Source organism: Nannospalax galili, unplaced genomic scaffold, assembly GCF_000622305.1.
Source record: "Nannospalax galili isolate Female #2095 unplaced genomic scaffold, S.galili_v1.0 scaffold1027, whole genome shotgun sequence".
NCBI lineage: Eukaryota > Metazoa > Chordata > Mammalia > Rodentia > Spalacidae > Nannospalax > Nannospalax galili.
The window spans coordinates 570868-589687 of record NW_008355723.1 but is presented as its reverse complement, the minus strand read 5'-3'; the positions used below and the strand labels follow the sequence as shown (position 1 = coordinate 589687).

At 42.1% G+C, this 18820-nt stretch overlaps 1 protein-coding gene and 1 pseudogene across 2 annotated transcripts in view; both read left to right on the top strand.

Annotated features, from left to right (window-relative positions):
* The window catches only part of Plce1 (phospholipase C epsilon 1), a 351996-nt gene that overhangs the window by 48910 nt on the left and 284266 nt on the right, over nucleotides 1-18820 (top strand). For both annotated transcript variants that reach the window (XM_017803186.2, XM_017803185.2), the window contains exon 2: nucleotides 1197-2716. In XM_017803186.2, the coding sequence (XP_017658675.1) occupies nucleotides 1532-2716 (1185 nt within the window). In that variant the 5' untranslated portion in view covers nucleotides 1197-1531. The remainder of the gene's footprint in view (nucleotides 1-1196; nucleotides 2717-18820) is intronic.
* Nucleotides 8304-8733, top strand: LOC103750140 (annotated as a pseudogene).

Below are 18820 nucleotides of genomic sequence, written 5' to 3'. Positions count from 1 at the left end.
TTGTCCCCAGATGATGGCACTGTTTTGGGAGGTTTTAGAAGGTGTGGCTGTCCTGGAGGAAGCACGTCACTGGGGGTGGGCTTAGAAAGTTCTTAAGCCTTGCCAGATCCCAGTCACTCTCTTGTTTCCTGTGCCTGCGTGATGATGTGAGAGCTTTACTTCTGCTGCTCCTGCTCCAGCCACCTCTACCACCATGCCTTCCTGCCATGACGGACTGTAATTCCCCTGGAACCGTAAGCTCAAATAAACCCTTCCTTCTATAAATTGCTTGGGTCAGTGTATCTATCACAGCAACAGAAAAGTGACTAATACAAGTAATAAGATAATGATTCATGTAGAAAATAGCCTTATGGCATTATAGTGCCATTTCTCTTCTCCTGACCTTTGTGCTGTCTGATCAGACATTTCACTTTTGCATTTTTTATAAATCTCATAACACATTGTTACTGTGTTTGCTTTAAATGATCAATTACCTTGCTAAGTGATTTTAAAAATGAGAGAGTATGTTTATGCCATATTTAATGCTTTCTGGCATTCCTTCTGCCTGAGGCCTTCCTTTATCACCTTTTGTATTTCCATTCTGCTATTGATGAATACTTTCAGCATGTCTGAAAAAGTCTTTTCTGTTTTTATGTGTTGAAGACATTTGTGCTAGGTATAGAATTCTACATTGATAGTGTTTTTTCCTGCTCCACTAAGTCCTTGCTCACATTGTTTCTGATGGAAAGGCAGTTGTTTCTCTTACCTTTGACTTCTCTTATTTCTCTGGCCTCTTTGGCCTTCCTGAAGTCTTAGCTTTTTCTCTTCTACTCAGATAGACTGTTGGATTCTACCTGGACCTGGAAGTCTCTAAGCAGTGAGCTAAGGTACTTAGACTGTGATCACTCTTTTTTTTTTTCTTGATGCAGACAGTACTGTTCTATTTGCCTGTTCATTGTATGAAAACCATATTTTTTTTCCTGATTAGAATTTATTTAATGCAGGAAGATAAATCTGATTCTTATTGCTCCATTTTTGCTGGAAGCAGAAATTCTGACTTGTCAAAGTGATAAATACTTAAAACATTAAAACTGACTTTTGATTGTAAAACTCCTTCCTCAACATTGATCTATATTTTCTATTAAGAGTCAAGTTATCAACTTGGTCTAAAAAAATATTAAATACCATAGTGTTTGACATTATCCCTTTTCTTGCAGGAAACAGAAGACCTTCAAACTGGATTTTTAAATTGTTGAACATTAATAATGGACCACAAATTGCAGAATCTAATCCTGAATAAAGTCCTCCTAAAAGCAAATTTCAAATCACAAAAGAAAGAAAATTGATCTACCACCTTAAAATTTTTCTCTAAAACATATTCCTGTAGGAAATTACAACTGGAAAGATTTATTTGGTTTTCAATGCACCTGAATGAAAGGAATTGTCAGCTTGTTTCTGAGAAGGACTGGGATTATCTGAGATTATTCGTCTGATAGAAATCTTGACATGGTCAACAGGGAGGAGGAAGCAGAGGAGTAGCCAGCTGGTCAGGATGACTTCTGAAGAGATGGAAGCTTCCGTTCTCATCCCAGTGACTCAGAGAAAAGTGTCTGCCCAGTCAGCTGCAGAGGAAAGGGCCACAGACACCACTATACCAATGGCGCATGCTGTCAGGCAGGGTGTGCAGATTCCGAATGCCATCTCACGGTGGAACAAACCTAAAGCAGAATCTTCTGGAAGTGATTTGCCCAAGGTTGTCTCAATAGCAAGGGAGAAAATAGTAAGTGACGAGAACCACAATGAAAAATGCTGGGAGAAAAACGTGCCGGATTCTGTGGAAAACCACAACATTAACTGTGAAAGCTTATTGCAAAACCAGCATGGCCTTCCTCAGAGCCAGCTATGTGAAATGTGTGACTCTGTCACCAAGGAAGGTCTGAGTTTGGAAACTGGAATTCCTTCTCCACTGGAAAGAAAGGTGTTCCCTGGAATTCAACTGGAAATGGATGATCCTCCCATGGATATAAGCCCTTTGGGAAATCAGTCTGGGATCCTAGAGACCAGCAGCCCCCACCCTGACAGCAATATGGCCTTATTTCATCTCCATTATGAAGTTGACAGAAGAATGTCAGGCACTTTACATACCCTGTCAGAAAACTTTATTTTGGATGATTGTGGAAATTGTGTTACACTTCCTGAGGGACAGCAAAAGAAAAACTTCATGGCGTATACTTGTAAACTGATGGAATTGGCGAAGACCTGTGGTAATAAGAATGGGCAGCTGTGGTGTGACCATTGCAACACGTTGCATGATAAATACCTGTGCTTTGAAAGGTCCCGCCCGAAGGTCAGTGTGGTCTGCTCAAGCGAGAGTTTTTGCAGGGATGGTTTTGCTCACAATCTACCTGCCAAGACTTTTCTGAACTCTTTGGAGGATTTCTCGGGTAATTGTGAAGATGTAGAGGAAGACTTTTTCAAAAACAAAAAGGAGCGGTCCACTTTGTTAGTAAGAAGATTTTGTAAAAATGACAGAGAAGTTAAGAAATCTGTGTATACTGGGACACGAGCAATTGTGAGAACTCTTCCTTCTGGCCACATTGGACTGACTGCTTGGAGCTATGTCGATCAGAAGAGAAACAGTCTCTTGCCACCTTGTGGGAAAGTAATGGACCCTCCATCAACCATGAACATAAGGCAGAGCGGGAGCCAACGACTGTCAGAAACCCAGTGGCATTTGGTAAGAGTTCAAGTTTTCATCATTTCTTTTGCTTTACTTTTCTTTCCTTCTTCCCTTCTTTTCTTCCCTCCCTCCCTCCCTCCCTCCCTCCCTGCCTCCCTCCATCGTTACCTTTGGTTTTTAGAAGTTTTTGAAATAGGGTCTTATTGCATAGATCCTACATAGGCCTGAGACTTTCTATGTATATAGCCCAGGCTGGCCTTGAACTCTGAGCCTCCTTACTTAGCTTCTTAAATGTTGAGAGTACAGGTAGGTACACCTGTCTCTTTTCATTATTCCATTAAACTTGATTTCTTAATCAAAATTTCCATTGTTTTAATTGAATGGAAAATATAAACTGAGAGCTGACAAAATATTATTTTAGGGGAATAATTTGTAGTTATTGGAAAATAGATATGCCAATTAAGAGTTATTAAGACTGGATTGACTCTGCCGCAATATAAATGATTAATAAAATGTACACATATGTCCTCAGGAGCAGAGGGATTAGAGATTTTTTGGTAGTAGAAAAATGGCTCAGTCTATTGGCTTTGGAGATGCATGTGTGAGATTTTTCCCTGCCATGTGGTCCATTGTTGCTTTTAGCTTTGCTGGCCTAAAGGAACTGAAATCCTGTGGCTTACATTTTACAAACAACTTTTTTGTGTCATGGACCCCTTCGGTGAGGCCTATGGACTTAAAAAATATTTTTAAATGCATCAAATGAAATAGAAAACATTAATAAAGGACAAATTATGCTGATTTGCATTTATCAGACACAAGATAATCTTTGAAATTGTAAAATGTGATTTCAAATGCTTCTTTATTAGCACACTGACTGACATTATCCAGCAATGTGGTAACCACCACAGTTTTCATACAGTACTGAATGCAAATAGAGGTTACCTTCTCTGAGACTGTATTAATTTTAGCACTGTAAGCTGCACATTCTGAGAAGCCCTCCATCCTGGGCAAATGGAGACAGTTAGTCACCCCAATTATCACTAAGACTTCAGGATGTCTATCACAACTGTGATATTATGTGAAAATATGTGTTATATCTATTAATAACAAGATCAGTTATATTTGCATTTACTGAGATTTGTCACCTGTATTCATAATGAAAGGAAATGCTAAATTTCCACTTCAGATTAATGGAAATATTCGGTTTTTATTCTCATCCACATTTCTGGGTCCTCTGAATTCTTTCCATAGTTTTTTCTCTTTAAGTATCTTACTCTAGAATATGCTTGGTCAGGCTACCTGCTTGGTCAGGCCATCTTCCCTTCTGAACACAGTACCATGTACCTCTTCCTTGTTGCTTTTTTCTTTTTCTATTTTTTTCTCTTTTCATTTTTTTTTCTTTTGGTCTTTTTGAGACAGGGTCTCCCTGTAGCCCCAGCTGTCCTGGAACTCACTATGTAGACCAGCCTGGCCTTGAACTCACAGAGATCTGCCTGCCTCTGCCTCCCAAGTGCCGGGATTAAAGATGTGCCCCACCGTGCCTGGCTTTTTCTTTTGTTTTTTGAGATAGAGTCTCATATAGCTCAGGCTGTTCTGAAATTCATTATATAGACAAAGCTGACCTTGAACTCCTGATCCTCCCATTTCCACCAAGTGCTGTAGTTACAGGAATGTACCATGATGCCTAATTCACTTGTTTTTTTTAACCTTGGTAAACATTCCTGCTTCCTTCTTCCATTCCCTTTGGGAAAGTATTTCTGGAACTCTTAAATTTCAGTTCTTCACAGTCTCATTAACCTGGTCCTAGAAATAAAGTTTAGAAAGACATCACTTTTATCAAAATATTGCAGAGGTATTTTTACTTTTTCATCATCAATCAAGATAGCTGACACTGGGGCTGGAGAGAGGGCTCAGCAGTTAAGAGCACTGGCTGCTCTTGCAGAGGACTCAGGTTCAGTTCCCAGCACCTACATGGTGGCTAACAACCATCTATAACTCCAGTTCCAGTAGGATCTGATGCCCTCTTCTGGCTTCTACAGGGATTGACTGACATGGATGCACTTACATACGTGTAGGCAAAACACTCATGCACATAAAATGAAGGAAAAAAAAAATAGCTGACATTTATCCAGCATTCAGCATGTGCCAGATCTGGGGCTACATAATTTCCATGCTAGATGTCACACAGTCCTCTTAGCTGGCCTATGATGTTGTGATTGTTAACCCTATTGTATTGCTAAGAAGACTGCTTCTGGGAAGTCTTGTAACTTCTCCAAGGTTACAAAGCTAGTAAATGGTATAACTAGAATTGTAATCCAGGATGTTTGCTCTTAGGTAGTTTCTCAGTGTCCAGAAAGAAAATTTGGAATAGACTTTTAAAGGAGCCTAAGACTCTTGTTCATTTCAGTGTCTCATCACTGTGGTTTTCAGACTTGCCTGTATTAGGGTAAATATAACCAAGGGCTCACGTTACAATGTTCAGGCCCCACCAAGACCCTTTCAATCATAGTCATGGAGTTGGGTGCATTGTGAATATATTTCAAAGTTCCTTTGGCAGCTCTATGGAATTTGAGACGTTCGGAACCATGGCCTGGGAGCTAAATTGAGCTCTTTGCTTTTTTTATTAGTACATGTGGGAAATAGCTGTTCTATCCTATAGATCCTGACATTGGTTAGGCTCTGGGGAGCACCAGGGACCCTGCCTGACAGTGAAAGCTTTTCTGTTTGCTGATCATTCAACTCAGCCAGTGTGTGGATTCATTTCTTCCCCTGATTGCACATGGAACCTTGAGTCACAGATGAGCCACTTATCAGAGGCCTGCTTGTCCTGCTCTGCACTCTGAGAACTTGCCTAGCGTTTCTCCACCATGAGGCTGCTGCTGATGACAGCATGCCATCCCACCAGAAAGGATGTAAAATCCTAAAATCACGTACGCGTGAACATTAAGAGCACAGCAGAAATGTCAGGGTAGCAAAGTGAATGGAAGCAGATTGCTGCAGAACTTTGGTGTTGTTTCCCAAGGAGTTGGGTGTGAATTTCAGATGCTTCCCCACATGCATGTGCTTCCTTCCAGCTTTCTCCTCTCTGGAGCCTTTGGTCAGCTGCTTCTAAACACCTTCACTGGTCAGGCCTGGGCTGGTTAATTCCCAGTGAAAAGAACTGATGAGCTGAGGCAAATGGTCTCCTCCCTGCTGGGTCTCTGGAGGCCAGGAGAGGCTGCCACACCTCTCTGAGTGGACTGCAGCAACTTCTCTCGCCTGTGTCTCATATGGATGGATTCCAGGCTGTGGGCAGTTTTATGATGTAGATTTTGGTCTAAGGTAAAGAGGAGAAACTTGAATAATGTCATAAAACCCTATAAAATTATCTTACTTTGCTGTGGGAAATGAAATGATAATGAAAAATAAAAGGTATTACTGGAGATGGACTGGCTGTCCTGTCCTTTCTAAGGAGATTTCTGTAAGGGAGAACCCTTTCTCAACATGCACGCCACACCGTGGCAATAATTAATTGGTCTTTTCTAAAGTAGAGTCTTCTCTTCGTGTTGCCCTTTAGTTGAGAACCTGGTAGAAATGCTTAGCAAAATTAACACTGAGTTATATTTACTTGCCTCAGTTCCTATGAATTACTTCCTTCATTCAAAAGATCCATACCCCAGTGGTGTGCTCCCAGTCTATTTTCTGATTGTTTTGTGTGTGTCCTTCCTGGTTCCTCGGTCAGACTGTAAACTAACTTATGAAGGGGAAGAACTGAGCCCCACAGTTTTTCTTTCCCTCTTCATAATGCAAGCAGAATGCCAAGTATGTAGAAAACAGGAATAAGGTTATGCTTTGAAACAGTCTCTGGAGTTAACTTGAATTTAAATTATGACTATAACTCCATAAGTGATTGACAGATCAAGCTCTTTGTTCCTCTTTACCTTTCAAGTTAATCGGGAATGATGGTGCTGTTGTGGGCCTCTGCAGGAAGCCACTTCCACCCCCACACCCTCCTTAAATTATTGCTTTGTGACCCACTCATTCCCACCTTGTTTCCCTTTCTGGTGGCTTCCCAGGGACATTAACAGCAGTAAGAGTTCTAATCTTCAGTTAGCTCTCCTTATCTGCATGGTCTGCATTTGCAAAATCAACCCTGCTGAGGCTGTAGTTCAATGGAAGAGTTCTTGCCTACCATGTGCAAAGTCCTGGGTTCAAGCTCCAGTAATGTTCCCACCCCATTACATTTATCCAGGCTTAGTGGTGTAACCCTATAATTCCAATGACTCACGAGGCTGAGGTAGGAAAATTGCAAGTTCAAGTCCAGCCCTGGCAACTTGGTGTGCCCCTGTATCAAAATTAAAATATTGAAAAAAAAATCAAGGGTATACCTCAGTAGTAGGGTACTTGCTTAGCATGTGTAAGGTCTTGGGTTCAGTTCCTAGTACCAAACCAAAAAACAATAGTTTTGAGCATGTATAGCCTGTTTTTCTTGTCATTATTCCCCACACAATGCAGTGTAGCAACTATTTGTATCATATGAATTGAAGTAACCTAAAAGTGAATCTAAGTGTTTGGGAGGCTGTGTGTAGGTAATATGCAAATACTATGCAATTTTGTATAAGGGACTTGAATACAGATTTGGGTTCCCCTGGGGGTCCTGGAACCAGTCCCCACAGATACCAAGGAACAACTGCATGTCTCAGCCGATGGCATAGTCTCCCAAACAGTCTTTCCCATGCATTGCAAGAATGTGTTATTCATGTAATTAATTCTTTGGTATCATATTTTAAACTTTTTTTCTTGGCTGTCTTAGTCAAAATGGCTGAATTAATTTATATTTGCACAGCTGTGTAGAGAAGAAAGGATTTGAATGAAGACATTAATGAGGATTAATGCTTGCTGACTAACTATATTGCTATCCTCCTCCTGCTTGTGAAAAATTAAAACCCAAACCCTTATCCAGTTACACTTGTACTCCCTCCCCTGCCCTTGATTTATTGGCACAGCAAAGTGGAGTATTTGGCAAGTGGCTAAAGTCTGCAGGTTAAAGATTGGTTAAGGGTGTTTATCCTCTTAAAAAATTCTCTTCGTGTCTGAGTTTTGGGGAGTTCAGATGCCTGGAGTTATCTTAAAGGAGAAGTCTGAGCACAAGACATTCCAGTGTTTGCCCTGGCAGAGCTGCCCAAGGAACCTGCGCTTTACTGGGTAATGGTGGAATGCCCAGAAGTGGGTGGGGTGCCCAGTCAGAAATACTACTAGCTCCTGTGTTAGCACTTCAAAGATTTCCTTTTCTTAATCTGTAAGAATATTCACTGTACATGAATATGTGTGGCAAAGTAGAAAGAATTCATGTTGAATTTTTTTAAATGGAAAATTGAGAAATAATAAAAATAAAACTTATTTTTTAAAAAGTCAGACTAGAAAAACTGTAAACAAAAACAAATCAAAACCAGCTTCCATAGTCTGCCTCTTTCTAAAATGTTTCCTGGGTTGGAGCGATAGCTCAGTGGTTAAGAGTGCTGGTTGCTCTTATAGAGGACCTGGGTTCAGTTCCCAGCACCCACATGGCGGCTAACAACCATCCATAGCTACAGTTCCAGGGGATTCTATGCCCTCTTCTGGCCTCCATGGGCATTGCACAGCATGGGTGCACTTACCTACATGCATGCCAAACACACAGTGTTTACTGACAGAACCAGGTCCTGGCATAAAAGCAGAACCAGATGAGAGCAACACCTATTATTTTCCTGTGGTCATTGCTGGCTCCCAAACTCCCCCTTTGAGGGAGGGACTTTTAAACGTGAACTATTCCTTCCAGAAGAATACTCGATGGCAGAACCTAAAGTATGGTTCATGTCCAAAATTTATCACCCTAATGTAGACAAGCTGGGAAGAACATGCTTATTTTGAAAACTAAGTGGTCCCCAGCACTGCAGATCTGCACAGTTCTTCTATCAGTCCAGGCTTTCTTAAGTGCTCCTAATCCAAATGATCTGTTAGCAAATGATATAGCTGAGTAGTGGAAGACCAAAAAAACCCAAGCTATAGAAACAGTGAATTCATGGCCTAAGCTATACACCATGGATAGTATTTAAGTAGATCTGATCTGATCATCAGGTGTGTGTCACTTCTGTTCTGCCAAGACTTCTTCCCTTTCGTTTGCGTTGAATGGACACAGTCCTAGAAACAAAAGCCCAGGTACCTTCATCTTTGGTGATTAAATGTGCATTAGCAAATCTCTTTCTTGTGCTGATCCACTGCTGAGCATGAGCTAGAAGTGTCATCTGGATTGTTGTGAGATGTTGAAAAGCATCAGCTTCCTGGTTTTCCCATCTCCCTATCGTGGTTTAAGTGCAAAGCACAGTGAATGAAGGTAGATGTTGGGGTTAGCTGCCAGGGAATGGGTGTTTTTATTTTATTTTTCAGGGGGAAAGTAGTTTTATCTTAATTTTATGCCCTCCCCCCATCTTTGTAGGATCTAATCACAGTGGTTAAATGCAGCTAATCAATTCTTTAGCATGCACTTTTTAGCCAAGTCTAACTTTAGACTCTAGATCGACAAGCTTGGTTGATTGAACTAAAATAGGAACATTAAATAAACACCACAGCTAATAACATTGTGGCTTTGCTGTCAAGTGTAGACCCCTTTCCCCCTTTAAAAAAGAAAGAAGCGCTGGGCGTGGTGGCACCCGCCTTTAATCCCAGCACTCAGGAGGCAGAGGCAGGTGGATCTCTGTGAATTCAAGGCCAGTCTGGTCTACATAGTGAGTTCCAGGACAGCTGGGGCTACAGGGAGAACCTGTCTCAAAAAGACAAAAAAAAAAAAAAAAAAACTTCTGTAAATCTTATGTTTTAGTAAAATATTTGTTACTCTAAAAAAACACAAAACAAACAAAAATAAATAAAAATATTGAAATGATTCTTCTTTACTGCCAAACACAGAAAATTGAACCTAAGAGGCAATGATGAATTGAATAATAATATAGCTGTTGGGCAAATGCGATTGTATTGTGTGTGTGTGTATTGGTAGTACTAGGGATTGAACCTAAGGCCTCACACTTGATAGGCAAGCACTTTCTCATTGAACTATATCCCCAGCCCTATTTTCTCTTTCAAATTTAGTGACATGAACCTTGGGAAAGAGATAATATCTTTGTTATGTGGTTCACTGGTAATAAATTCATCTCCTAAATTGTAACTGTTATGAATAGGGAAGTCCATTGAGCCCTGCTGTCCAGTGTAGCAGGTAGCTTTTGAAATAGCAACAAGATCTTGTTTTTTGCTCTGGGAATTTTGTTACCCTGGAGCTTGGGGGCAATTTGGACCTTGAAATAATTAAGATATCATTGAATGCTTAGACTAAGCTGGGAGCCAGTCCCTGGTGAGCAGCCTAACTGGGTCTTCCTTTACCACGGCTTCAGTAGAGTTCATAACACGGGGCTAGGATGAAGCTGACCTTTCCTGCTGAGTGCTGTGAGAGGGGTACAGCCCCCACTCACCCCTTAAAATGTAGTAACTCTCAGTGCATCCGTGGAAAATGTGACAGACTGTCTGAGGCCAGCTCTGGGATGATTGAACTACTTTCCTTTATTGGCTACCCTGGGACAGTGTCAGATAAACTCACTCCCTCAACTCTGTAGTTACACCAGCTTCTTGGCTAGGATTTGGTAAGAGGTGGAATGAAAACCTTCCACTGGAACTCAGGTTTGCAATGTGTTCATGGCCACTGCTAGTCTCACAACAGCCCTGGGACAGATTAGCATCAGGAATCATTTCCTCTTCCCCTGATCGTCCTGCATAACCAGAGCTATCAACTGTAGAAACTTATCCTTTGAATGCCCATAATTACTATGTGGAGTGAAAAGAGTCAGAGCCAGTGGGCCAAAGGCATGCCATCAGGTAGAACCCTGGTCTTATAGACCAAGGCCTGGAGCCACCCATGTGATGACCACCAAAGTCATGATCAGTAGAAGTTTCCCTCTCTGGAAATACAAGGATAGCAGACATATGGGGCTCATAGACACCTTGAGGTGGTGAGGAGGTTTCTATCCCAGTGACCAAATGATTCAGTATTCAAGGACTTTGAAGCATCAGTGTAGGTCTGGATGTGACCATCCTCTGATCCTCATGACTAGACTAACTGGTGGCTTGGGCAGACCCTCCTTGAAAGGCTCATCTCAGACAGTGGCGTTGACTCATGCTCTGGCCTGGAAGAGCCCCATGACACCCACATGATGCCCCCTTTGGTGGCCCGTGTGCAGAGCTGACGCATGCAAACTGCTAACCCCTACACTAGGCCCCTACTTACACCCAGGTCCCTTCCCTGCTTAATCCCTCAGAAAGCTCAGCAGAAAACCACTTCAGTCTTCAGCAACATGAAGACCTGTAGTACCTTTTAGGGATAAGAAGTGCCCTCTTCCTTTGAAGAACAAAAGTAGATCTCCTTGGTTGTGGGGCGAGGTACTCTGATGTCTTCTGCTTTTAAAAAAGCTTTATTGAGATACAGTTTACCTACTTAAAGTGTGAACTATACCTACAGATATGTGCATCTTTCCCTGCAGTCACTTTGGAACATTTTCATCACCTCCAAAAGAAACCCTGCACCATCACCCTCCTTTTCCCTAACTCTTGCCATCTTTCCTAGCCATATGCAACCACTGATCTTTCATTGTCTGTAGAATGCTCTGTTGTGGACTTTCATACGGATGGACTTAGAGAGTATGCAGTCTTTTGTGACTGTTTCATTTACTCTGCTTAGTACTCGCAAGGTTCATCTATGCTAGCATTTTTAGGATGTCATGATTTCTTATTGTGCAATAACATTCCATTGTATGTAATTTTATTTTACTTATCTACTCCTTAGTTGAACATTGAATTGTCTCCACTTTGGGGCTATTATGACTAGAGATTCTGTGAACTTTTTTTTCCTTTGAAGTGCTGGGGATAGAACTCAGGGCCTCTTATGTGCTAGATAAGTGTGTTGTAACAGTAAGGAATGTTCCAAGCCCTGTGAGCATTCAAGCACAGGCTTTTGTGAGAACAGATGTTTCCAGTTGTCTTAGGTAGAGATCTAGGAGTGGAATTGCTGGGCCTTATAACTCTGTGTATCTTTTGTGGAATCATCAGGCTGTTTCCTAGGAGTGGGATTTCTGAGCCCTATAACTCTGTGTATCTTTTGAGGAATCATCAGGCCATTCTCCTAAGCATCAACACCATTTCACGTTTCTACAGCTATGCATGAAGTTCCAATTTCTCCACATCCCTACCAGCATTTGTTATCGTCTGTGTTTTGCTTGTAGCCATCCTAGTTGGAGATGAAGTGGTAATTTCACTGTAGTTTTGTTTGCATTTTCCTGACGGTTAATGACTGAACATCTTTTCTTGTGCTTGTCAGATATTTGTATATCTTTGGAGGACTGTCCAGTCAAATCCTGGGACTGAACCTAGGGCCTCACATATTCTAGGCAAAGGCTCAACTACTGAGTTACCCCAACCCCTTTTCCCATTTCTAAATCAAGTAGTCTTTTTATTTTGATTTTTTATATATTCTGAATATAAATCCATTATCAAGATACATGATTTAAAATATATACTTAAAGGCAAGAAATGAAATTTTCAGGTAAATGGATGAAACCAGAAACAATTATCCTAAGTGAGCTAACCCAGACCCAGAAAAACAAGCATTGCATGTTTGCTCTTATATGGGGATGCTAGCTTTGAATCTTTAGATAAGTGTGTTTTAACTGGAAAATCCACAGAGGTCAGGAAACTAATAAGGGGCCATGGTGGAGGGATGTTCGTGGAGGGGTGACAGAATGCAGTGATATAAAGAAGGAAGAGGGAATAATGGAATAGGAAGGGTAAAATGCAGTGGGGACTAGGAGGGGAGGGCAGAGGATGGAGTAAGAAGAGGATCAAAAACACCAAAAGCCTTTTGAAAAACCATACAGAAATCTGCTACTGTAAAAGTTTCTTTATATATATAATATAAAGAGAGTTTAAATGTAGTTACCTTCTAACAGGAGTTCAGTGGCCCTACACAATGCCAGGAATGAACTCCCTCTTTTGGAATTGTTGCCGAAGGAAGTCCCAAAGAACCTACAACAATATTATTGCCATTGCTCTTGGTTACCCACTGGAACTTGATGGTAAGACCTTATTGCTGAAGACTACATATATGAGTCATAGAACAAACAAGGAGCAATCAAGCTGGTACTGACCTCGAAGCTTCATCTCTATTGGCCAGCTTTCATAGTGCTAGAAAGTGCTATGCATGCTACTGGAAGAGACAGGTAGTCATTATCCTTACCTACCTGTGAATCCTGTGAGCTACAGTGACAACTGGCTTGGCAAGATATGCCCACTGGTGAAATAGTGACACTAATATTATGGGAGTAACCAGTTATCTTCCACTTGGATTTAAGGTCTGCTTCACAAAATGCAGGCCATACCTGGCACTGTTATCAGGGCCAAGAGCCTGTAGCTAGACAGGTAATAGGCCATAGGGGAGAACTTACTATGATTATTCTGCTAAATGGACATAGTATTAAACTGACCCCTAATGTCTTATTGTTATACCCATCTCTCAACTCTCACCAGAGAAGCTTCTTAGAGCAGATGCTGATTAACACAGAGGCCCAAGCTGGTCAGTATGCAAAGAATAAAAGACTGCAAAGTTCTTCACTCTAAATGGGACACTTGTAGCACACTTTCCTCCCAAAGCTGATGGACCATTGCAGATAAGGGAGTAGAAAGATCATAAGAGCCAGAGGTGGTAGATGAATGCATGGAAAACTTATTGACTAGAAACTACATAGTAGTTGCACATATGAACTCACAGCACTTGTGACAACATGCACAGACCTTTGGAAGCCCAAGCCAAAAACCCCAGCATGAATGGGGTAGGTGGGCAGGAAGCCCCATCTGTAGCTGACAATCTGTTGGCAATTGATAGCTACTTAGAGAGGGATAGTTTTCTTTAGGGGGATGAATCTTGGTAGGTTGACTAGACTCAAAGGGATAGACCCACACCCAAGGGCATTTGGGGAACACAGATTAGACTTGATAGGCCTTTGAAAAGAAAAGCAGTAATAATAGAGGATGGGTGATGAGGGAGGGTCTGAATGTGATCAAAATACATTGTATGAAATTGTCAAAGAATTAATATAAAAAGAAAAAAGGGAAAGTAGCCAGGAAGGTTTATGATTTTAATGCCCAGTGAAGCTTATTTCATAATTATTTAAACATCAATTTCTTTCTCAGAGTTTCTCATTTCACTCTGCAAGCAACAACTTTTAATTACAATTTTTTACACAATTTTATTTGTCCCTCAAATTATTCTCAAACTCCAGTTTGCATAGCTTTTCTGTCTCTCCTCTTCCTAGTCCTTAGCTTTTTATTATCAGAATCATTTTTCTGTATGGGAAATCATAATTTCAGCCTGCAAACGGGCTTATCAAAGAAGGGTATCAAACACCAGTGGCCGAGGAGGCACACAATGCTTTGTGGTAAAGTGCCTTGCTGTGCACAGGTACAAGCCAGCCTAGACCTAGAGTGAGCTGAGCAAGGTGTCCAGGAACAACATTTAAGGAGGCCTCACAGATGGCCATCCTCTACTTACAGTGACTGCCACCTTAAATTTTGAATGCTGGGTAGCTCAAACATCTCACTTTAGTCCCAACCTGGGCATAAGAATTTAAGAAAGTCTGTGGCTTAGATATGAATACCATGTTCTCAGTTCAGCAATGGCCTTGACTATGCCCAATGCCCTCAGCACAGTCTTAAAAGACAAGCAAGGGTGACTCTTACATTTTTAAAGGGTTGAAGAAAATCTAAAGAACATTTCATGGTAAGTGAAAATTATATGAAATTCAGATGCCCGTGTTGGTAAATAAAGGTTGTTGGAGCACAGCCCCCTTAATGCCTTTCTGCCTTGTCTTCAGCCGTTTCCACACTGTGATGGTGGACTTGGGGCGCTACAAAGGCATTTGCTGTCTGGTAACAGAAAGTTGTCTTCCCCGACTTACACCTGACCGACTCCTATCCATCCTTTCAGCCTGAGCTTCATGTCAGGTCCTCTCAGTCGTTTTCCCTTACAGCCCTGACTCCAGCCCTAAACACTGGTCCAGAATTTCTCTGAGTCGGTGCTCTATACATTCTTCTTGAATATCCTCCTGAATCACAAATAAAAAAACGCAGTTTCTACCTGCTCCTGATCTCTCCTTCTCAGGCCCACTGCAGGCTTGTAGCTAGTGTCCTCTGTGCAGAGCTGGAAAGCAACTCCTTTTGTGCTCTCCGTAAGACAGAACTGGGATTTTTCCACTGAAATTCGAAAGGATCTTTTTCAGGCCTGTGAGCCCAGACATCCATGTTCTCACCTCCCCAGACTTGGCAAAGAACGGTCATGTTTGCATCTCTTTGTCTCTGGCTCCTTCTTTCAACTGGCTGTTAAAACCCTGGGCAGGTTCCCAGAGGTGGAGACTGCCGTGTGTTGCAGCAACCTAGAGACAAGAAGCCTCCTTGTGAGGCCCTGCCACTGCCCTTCAGAACACCCCCCCCCCCCCCCCCCCCCCCCCCCCCCCCCCCCCCCCCCCCCCCCGCAATCCTTATCTGGCACTTTCTACGTAGACTAGAAGGAATCCAACTTGTGCTTTTCAAGCAAGGTCAAGGGCAAGAGACAGCTTGCTGTCATTGTAAGTTGAACAGATCATTCTTGGGGTCTGGAAGGTGTTTGGCCCATTTCTTCAGCCCCACTGTCTGACCCCAGCACTCTCAGTAATAGACATGAGACAAGACTCTCCTGAAAAGATTCAAGTACCAATCCATTTCTGCCATTAGCTGATGTGTGACCTTGAGCAAGATTTTAGTTACACTGGGTATAACAAGTGAAAGCAGCCACGTGTATAGTCATTGACTTCCCTGTGTTAGCTACTGTGTATGTAATTGGCATGTGTAATTTAATGTATTGTGTTACACACGCCTTACTGACTCTAGGAGACCACCAGTCTGTGACTTCTGATTTAAATCTCAACTCTGGATTTTTGCATTGATAGGATATTCTACATACCCCAGCAGCGCCTCCTTGAGGTTTGATTGGAGTGAGCCTTGTCCCTCCCTGACAACTGATACAGTAGAAAGCAGAGGAGAAATGCTCTTCATCACAGGCTGAATCTCAAAGTACATGAAATAGTGAAAAGCAAGCAAGCACTCATGCCAGACTGATGCCACAGCCCGTAACCTCAGTATCCAGAAGGCTGAGGCCGGAGGATTGGGAGTTTGAAGCCGGCCCGGGTTACACAGTCAGACCCTGTGCTGGAGGCCAATCTTTTCTCTTCCATTCTTATAGCAGCTGCCTAAAAGGCAGGTACTGTTAACATGCCCATGGAATACTCAGAACAAGTAACAGGACCCCAGTCCCAGGGTCAGGATGGGGATCTGAGTTTGGCTGCCTCTGAAGCTATAGTCTATTCTCAGAAGTTCCCCTAGAAGGTTCTGATGCAACTCATCCCTCTAACTTGGCCAAGGTTCTGCACTCTTACTAAATGTGCAAGTGCTAGACGAGCCCTGGAGCATTTTAAATGTGAGCTGGGTGTGACCTTTGGATGAAATGGGAGAGTGAGGAACAATACCAATCCTTAATGTGAGGGGCGTGTTGGCTATTGAAATGGCTGAGATTTATTTTTATGACTCAGCCGGCTAGAGGAGGAAACCAAACCCTAAGGTTTGAATTTTTTACTGAATTGCTGTAATTTAGAAAAACGTTTAAGATGTTTCATAAGTAAAAAGAACAAAGTCCAAAGCAAACTGCACACATCTGAGTCAGAATCTATAGCTTCTTTATGATCATGCTGAAATACCCATGACCACTGGGAATATAATTTAGTTCTTTTCCATTTGGAAGTTTTCTAGGATCTCCAAGGTTTTGACTAACTGACCTGTGCATGAAGAATATGACTTGGTAGCTTTTTTTTTTTTCCATAATCCTGCTATTAGGATGAGGTGGTTACCGCCTTCACTTACAGGGTCCTGAGGTGGGAGAAAAATAGGACCTGGTTGTGTATGCAGGCAGCCAGCAAACATTATAAAATCTCCCTGCAAGTATAACTTTCCTCCCTTTCGTCCATTCTTTCCTCCTTTCCTCCTTTTCTTCCGTGCTCTAAGGATTCAGGGTGTGATGCGAGGAAAGGGACACAAAACTCCTGCAGAGGCGTGCAGTGAAGCCGGTGGAGTGGCAGCCTGCGTGCCCTTCATAAACGCTGCGAAGCTGCTGTCAAACTGAGGTTTTCTTTTCACGGTGCTGGTGTGAATCACTTCATTGATGACTTGAGATTAGATAAGTTTCTTCACTGACACCTATTTGCTCTTACTCCACTGTGTTAATAAGGAATCAATTTGTTAGTAGACCATGTTGAGTAGCTTAGCGAGAGAGATTTAGCACCAAATATAAATGGTGACACTTTAATAGTGAGTGTGATGTGCCTTGAGAGCCAGCATGTGGGAGTGTGGCAGCTGGAGAGCCCCGAGGCTTCAGATTTTCCATCAAATGGGAACTCCTTAGCCTTGAAAATTTCTCCTCTAGAACAAAGGGAAATTCATCTATGTTCTAAATTGTTTAATAGCAAATGCATTATTTTTCTCTTTAATGAGAATTAGGTCTTAGGCCCTGAGTGGACCAGCCAGTTTTCCTTTTAATGGCCACAAACCCTACGTGGGCACTGTAACAATGGTGTGGCTCTGCTGTGGCCCATATTTTTGTGAGGAGAATGCCATTATTACAGCGACCATATTTTCCAAATAAAAAATTGGGAACTTTTTATTTAGAAGAAGGAGGACAGAATACTTCAAATTGAGACTGACCTAGAAATTCCAGAGTGAATGGTTCAGTAGTCGTTTATCATGATGCAAAGGGGGAAAGTGAGGAAATGAGTATAAAGTCTAACTTGTCAGAAGCATCAGCAGCTGTAGCCTGGGTTGGTGGCTCATGCCTGTACTTCCAGCTCTCAGGAGGGTGAGGCAGGAGGATTCTGAGTTCCTACAGCGTGAAATACTATATTTAAAAAAAGAAGTCCAGCACCACTGGGTAGTGGAGGCAAAGGACCATTGTCCACACATGAAGACAACACATTAACAGCCCAGAAAACTCAGTATTTTTCTCAGAGTTTTGGCTGTGTGTGTGTGTGTGTGTGTGTGTGTGTGTGTGTGTGTGAGAGAGAGAGAGAGAGAGAGAGAGAGAGAGAGAGACGGACAGACAGACAGACAGTCAGAGACCTGGAAATGGAGACTGGAGAGAGAGAGAGAGAGAGAGAGACAGACAGACAGACAGAGACAGAGACAGGGAGAGATAGACAGAGACAGGGAGAGATAGACAGAGACAGAGAGAGAGAGACAGAGAGATATATTTGGTAGCCAATATATTTTGGAAGTGTGAAAGTAATGAAATTGATGTATTTTATGTAGGAAGACATGTTCTACTCAATAAGGGGCATCCCATTCTATGGAATCACCTTGAAAGACTGCCCGTTTTCTGTTTATGCTGTCAGTAAGTAAAACATCTCCATCTTGGGTTGAGATTTTGGAAACAGTTTATTCCAGCATTGAAGGTAATGCCAGCTTGGGTCAGACTATCAATAGATGAGCATCTTTAAAGGATAAGATTGGTTGTATTGAGGGTCTTACAGACCCACTGGAGATGTAAGGAGGTGTTTTAGAAACATTTGAGCAAAAGTAAAGAAAGTTCTATATACAACATAAATTTGGATGGAAATTTGACCATGTTTTCCCAGTCTTGCCTATTAATTTCCTTTGATGGACAGTTCAAGGCAGCCCCAGACTCATAATGGACCTTTGGTTTGGGCTGGGGGCACACTGGAATTTAGCCCCATCTCCCTGGTCTCCCTTGTCTGGATACCCTGATAAGATAGCACACATCTAACCATGCATGGTGATGCAGGGCAGCACCACATGGGACAGAATCAGAGGAGCTGCCAAAGTCGAAGCCCACAGCTGTGTTTCTTTTGGATTCAACTCATGTGCTCAGCACAGTGGAGTCCATTGAGATCTAATGGCCTGAGATGTAAGGAAATTAAATCAACTCTAGCACCTGCTTTTCTAGGTGACTAGAAAACAAGCATTTAGTAACTATGACCTATAGAAATGTTTGCCTGGAAGGCAACTTAATCAGTC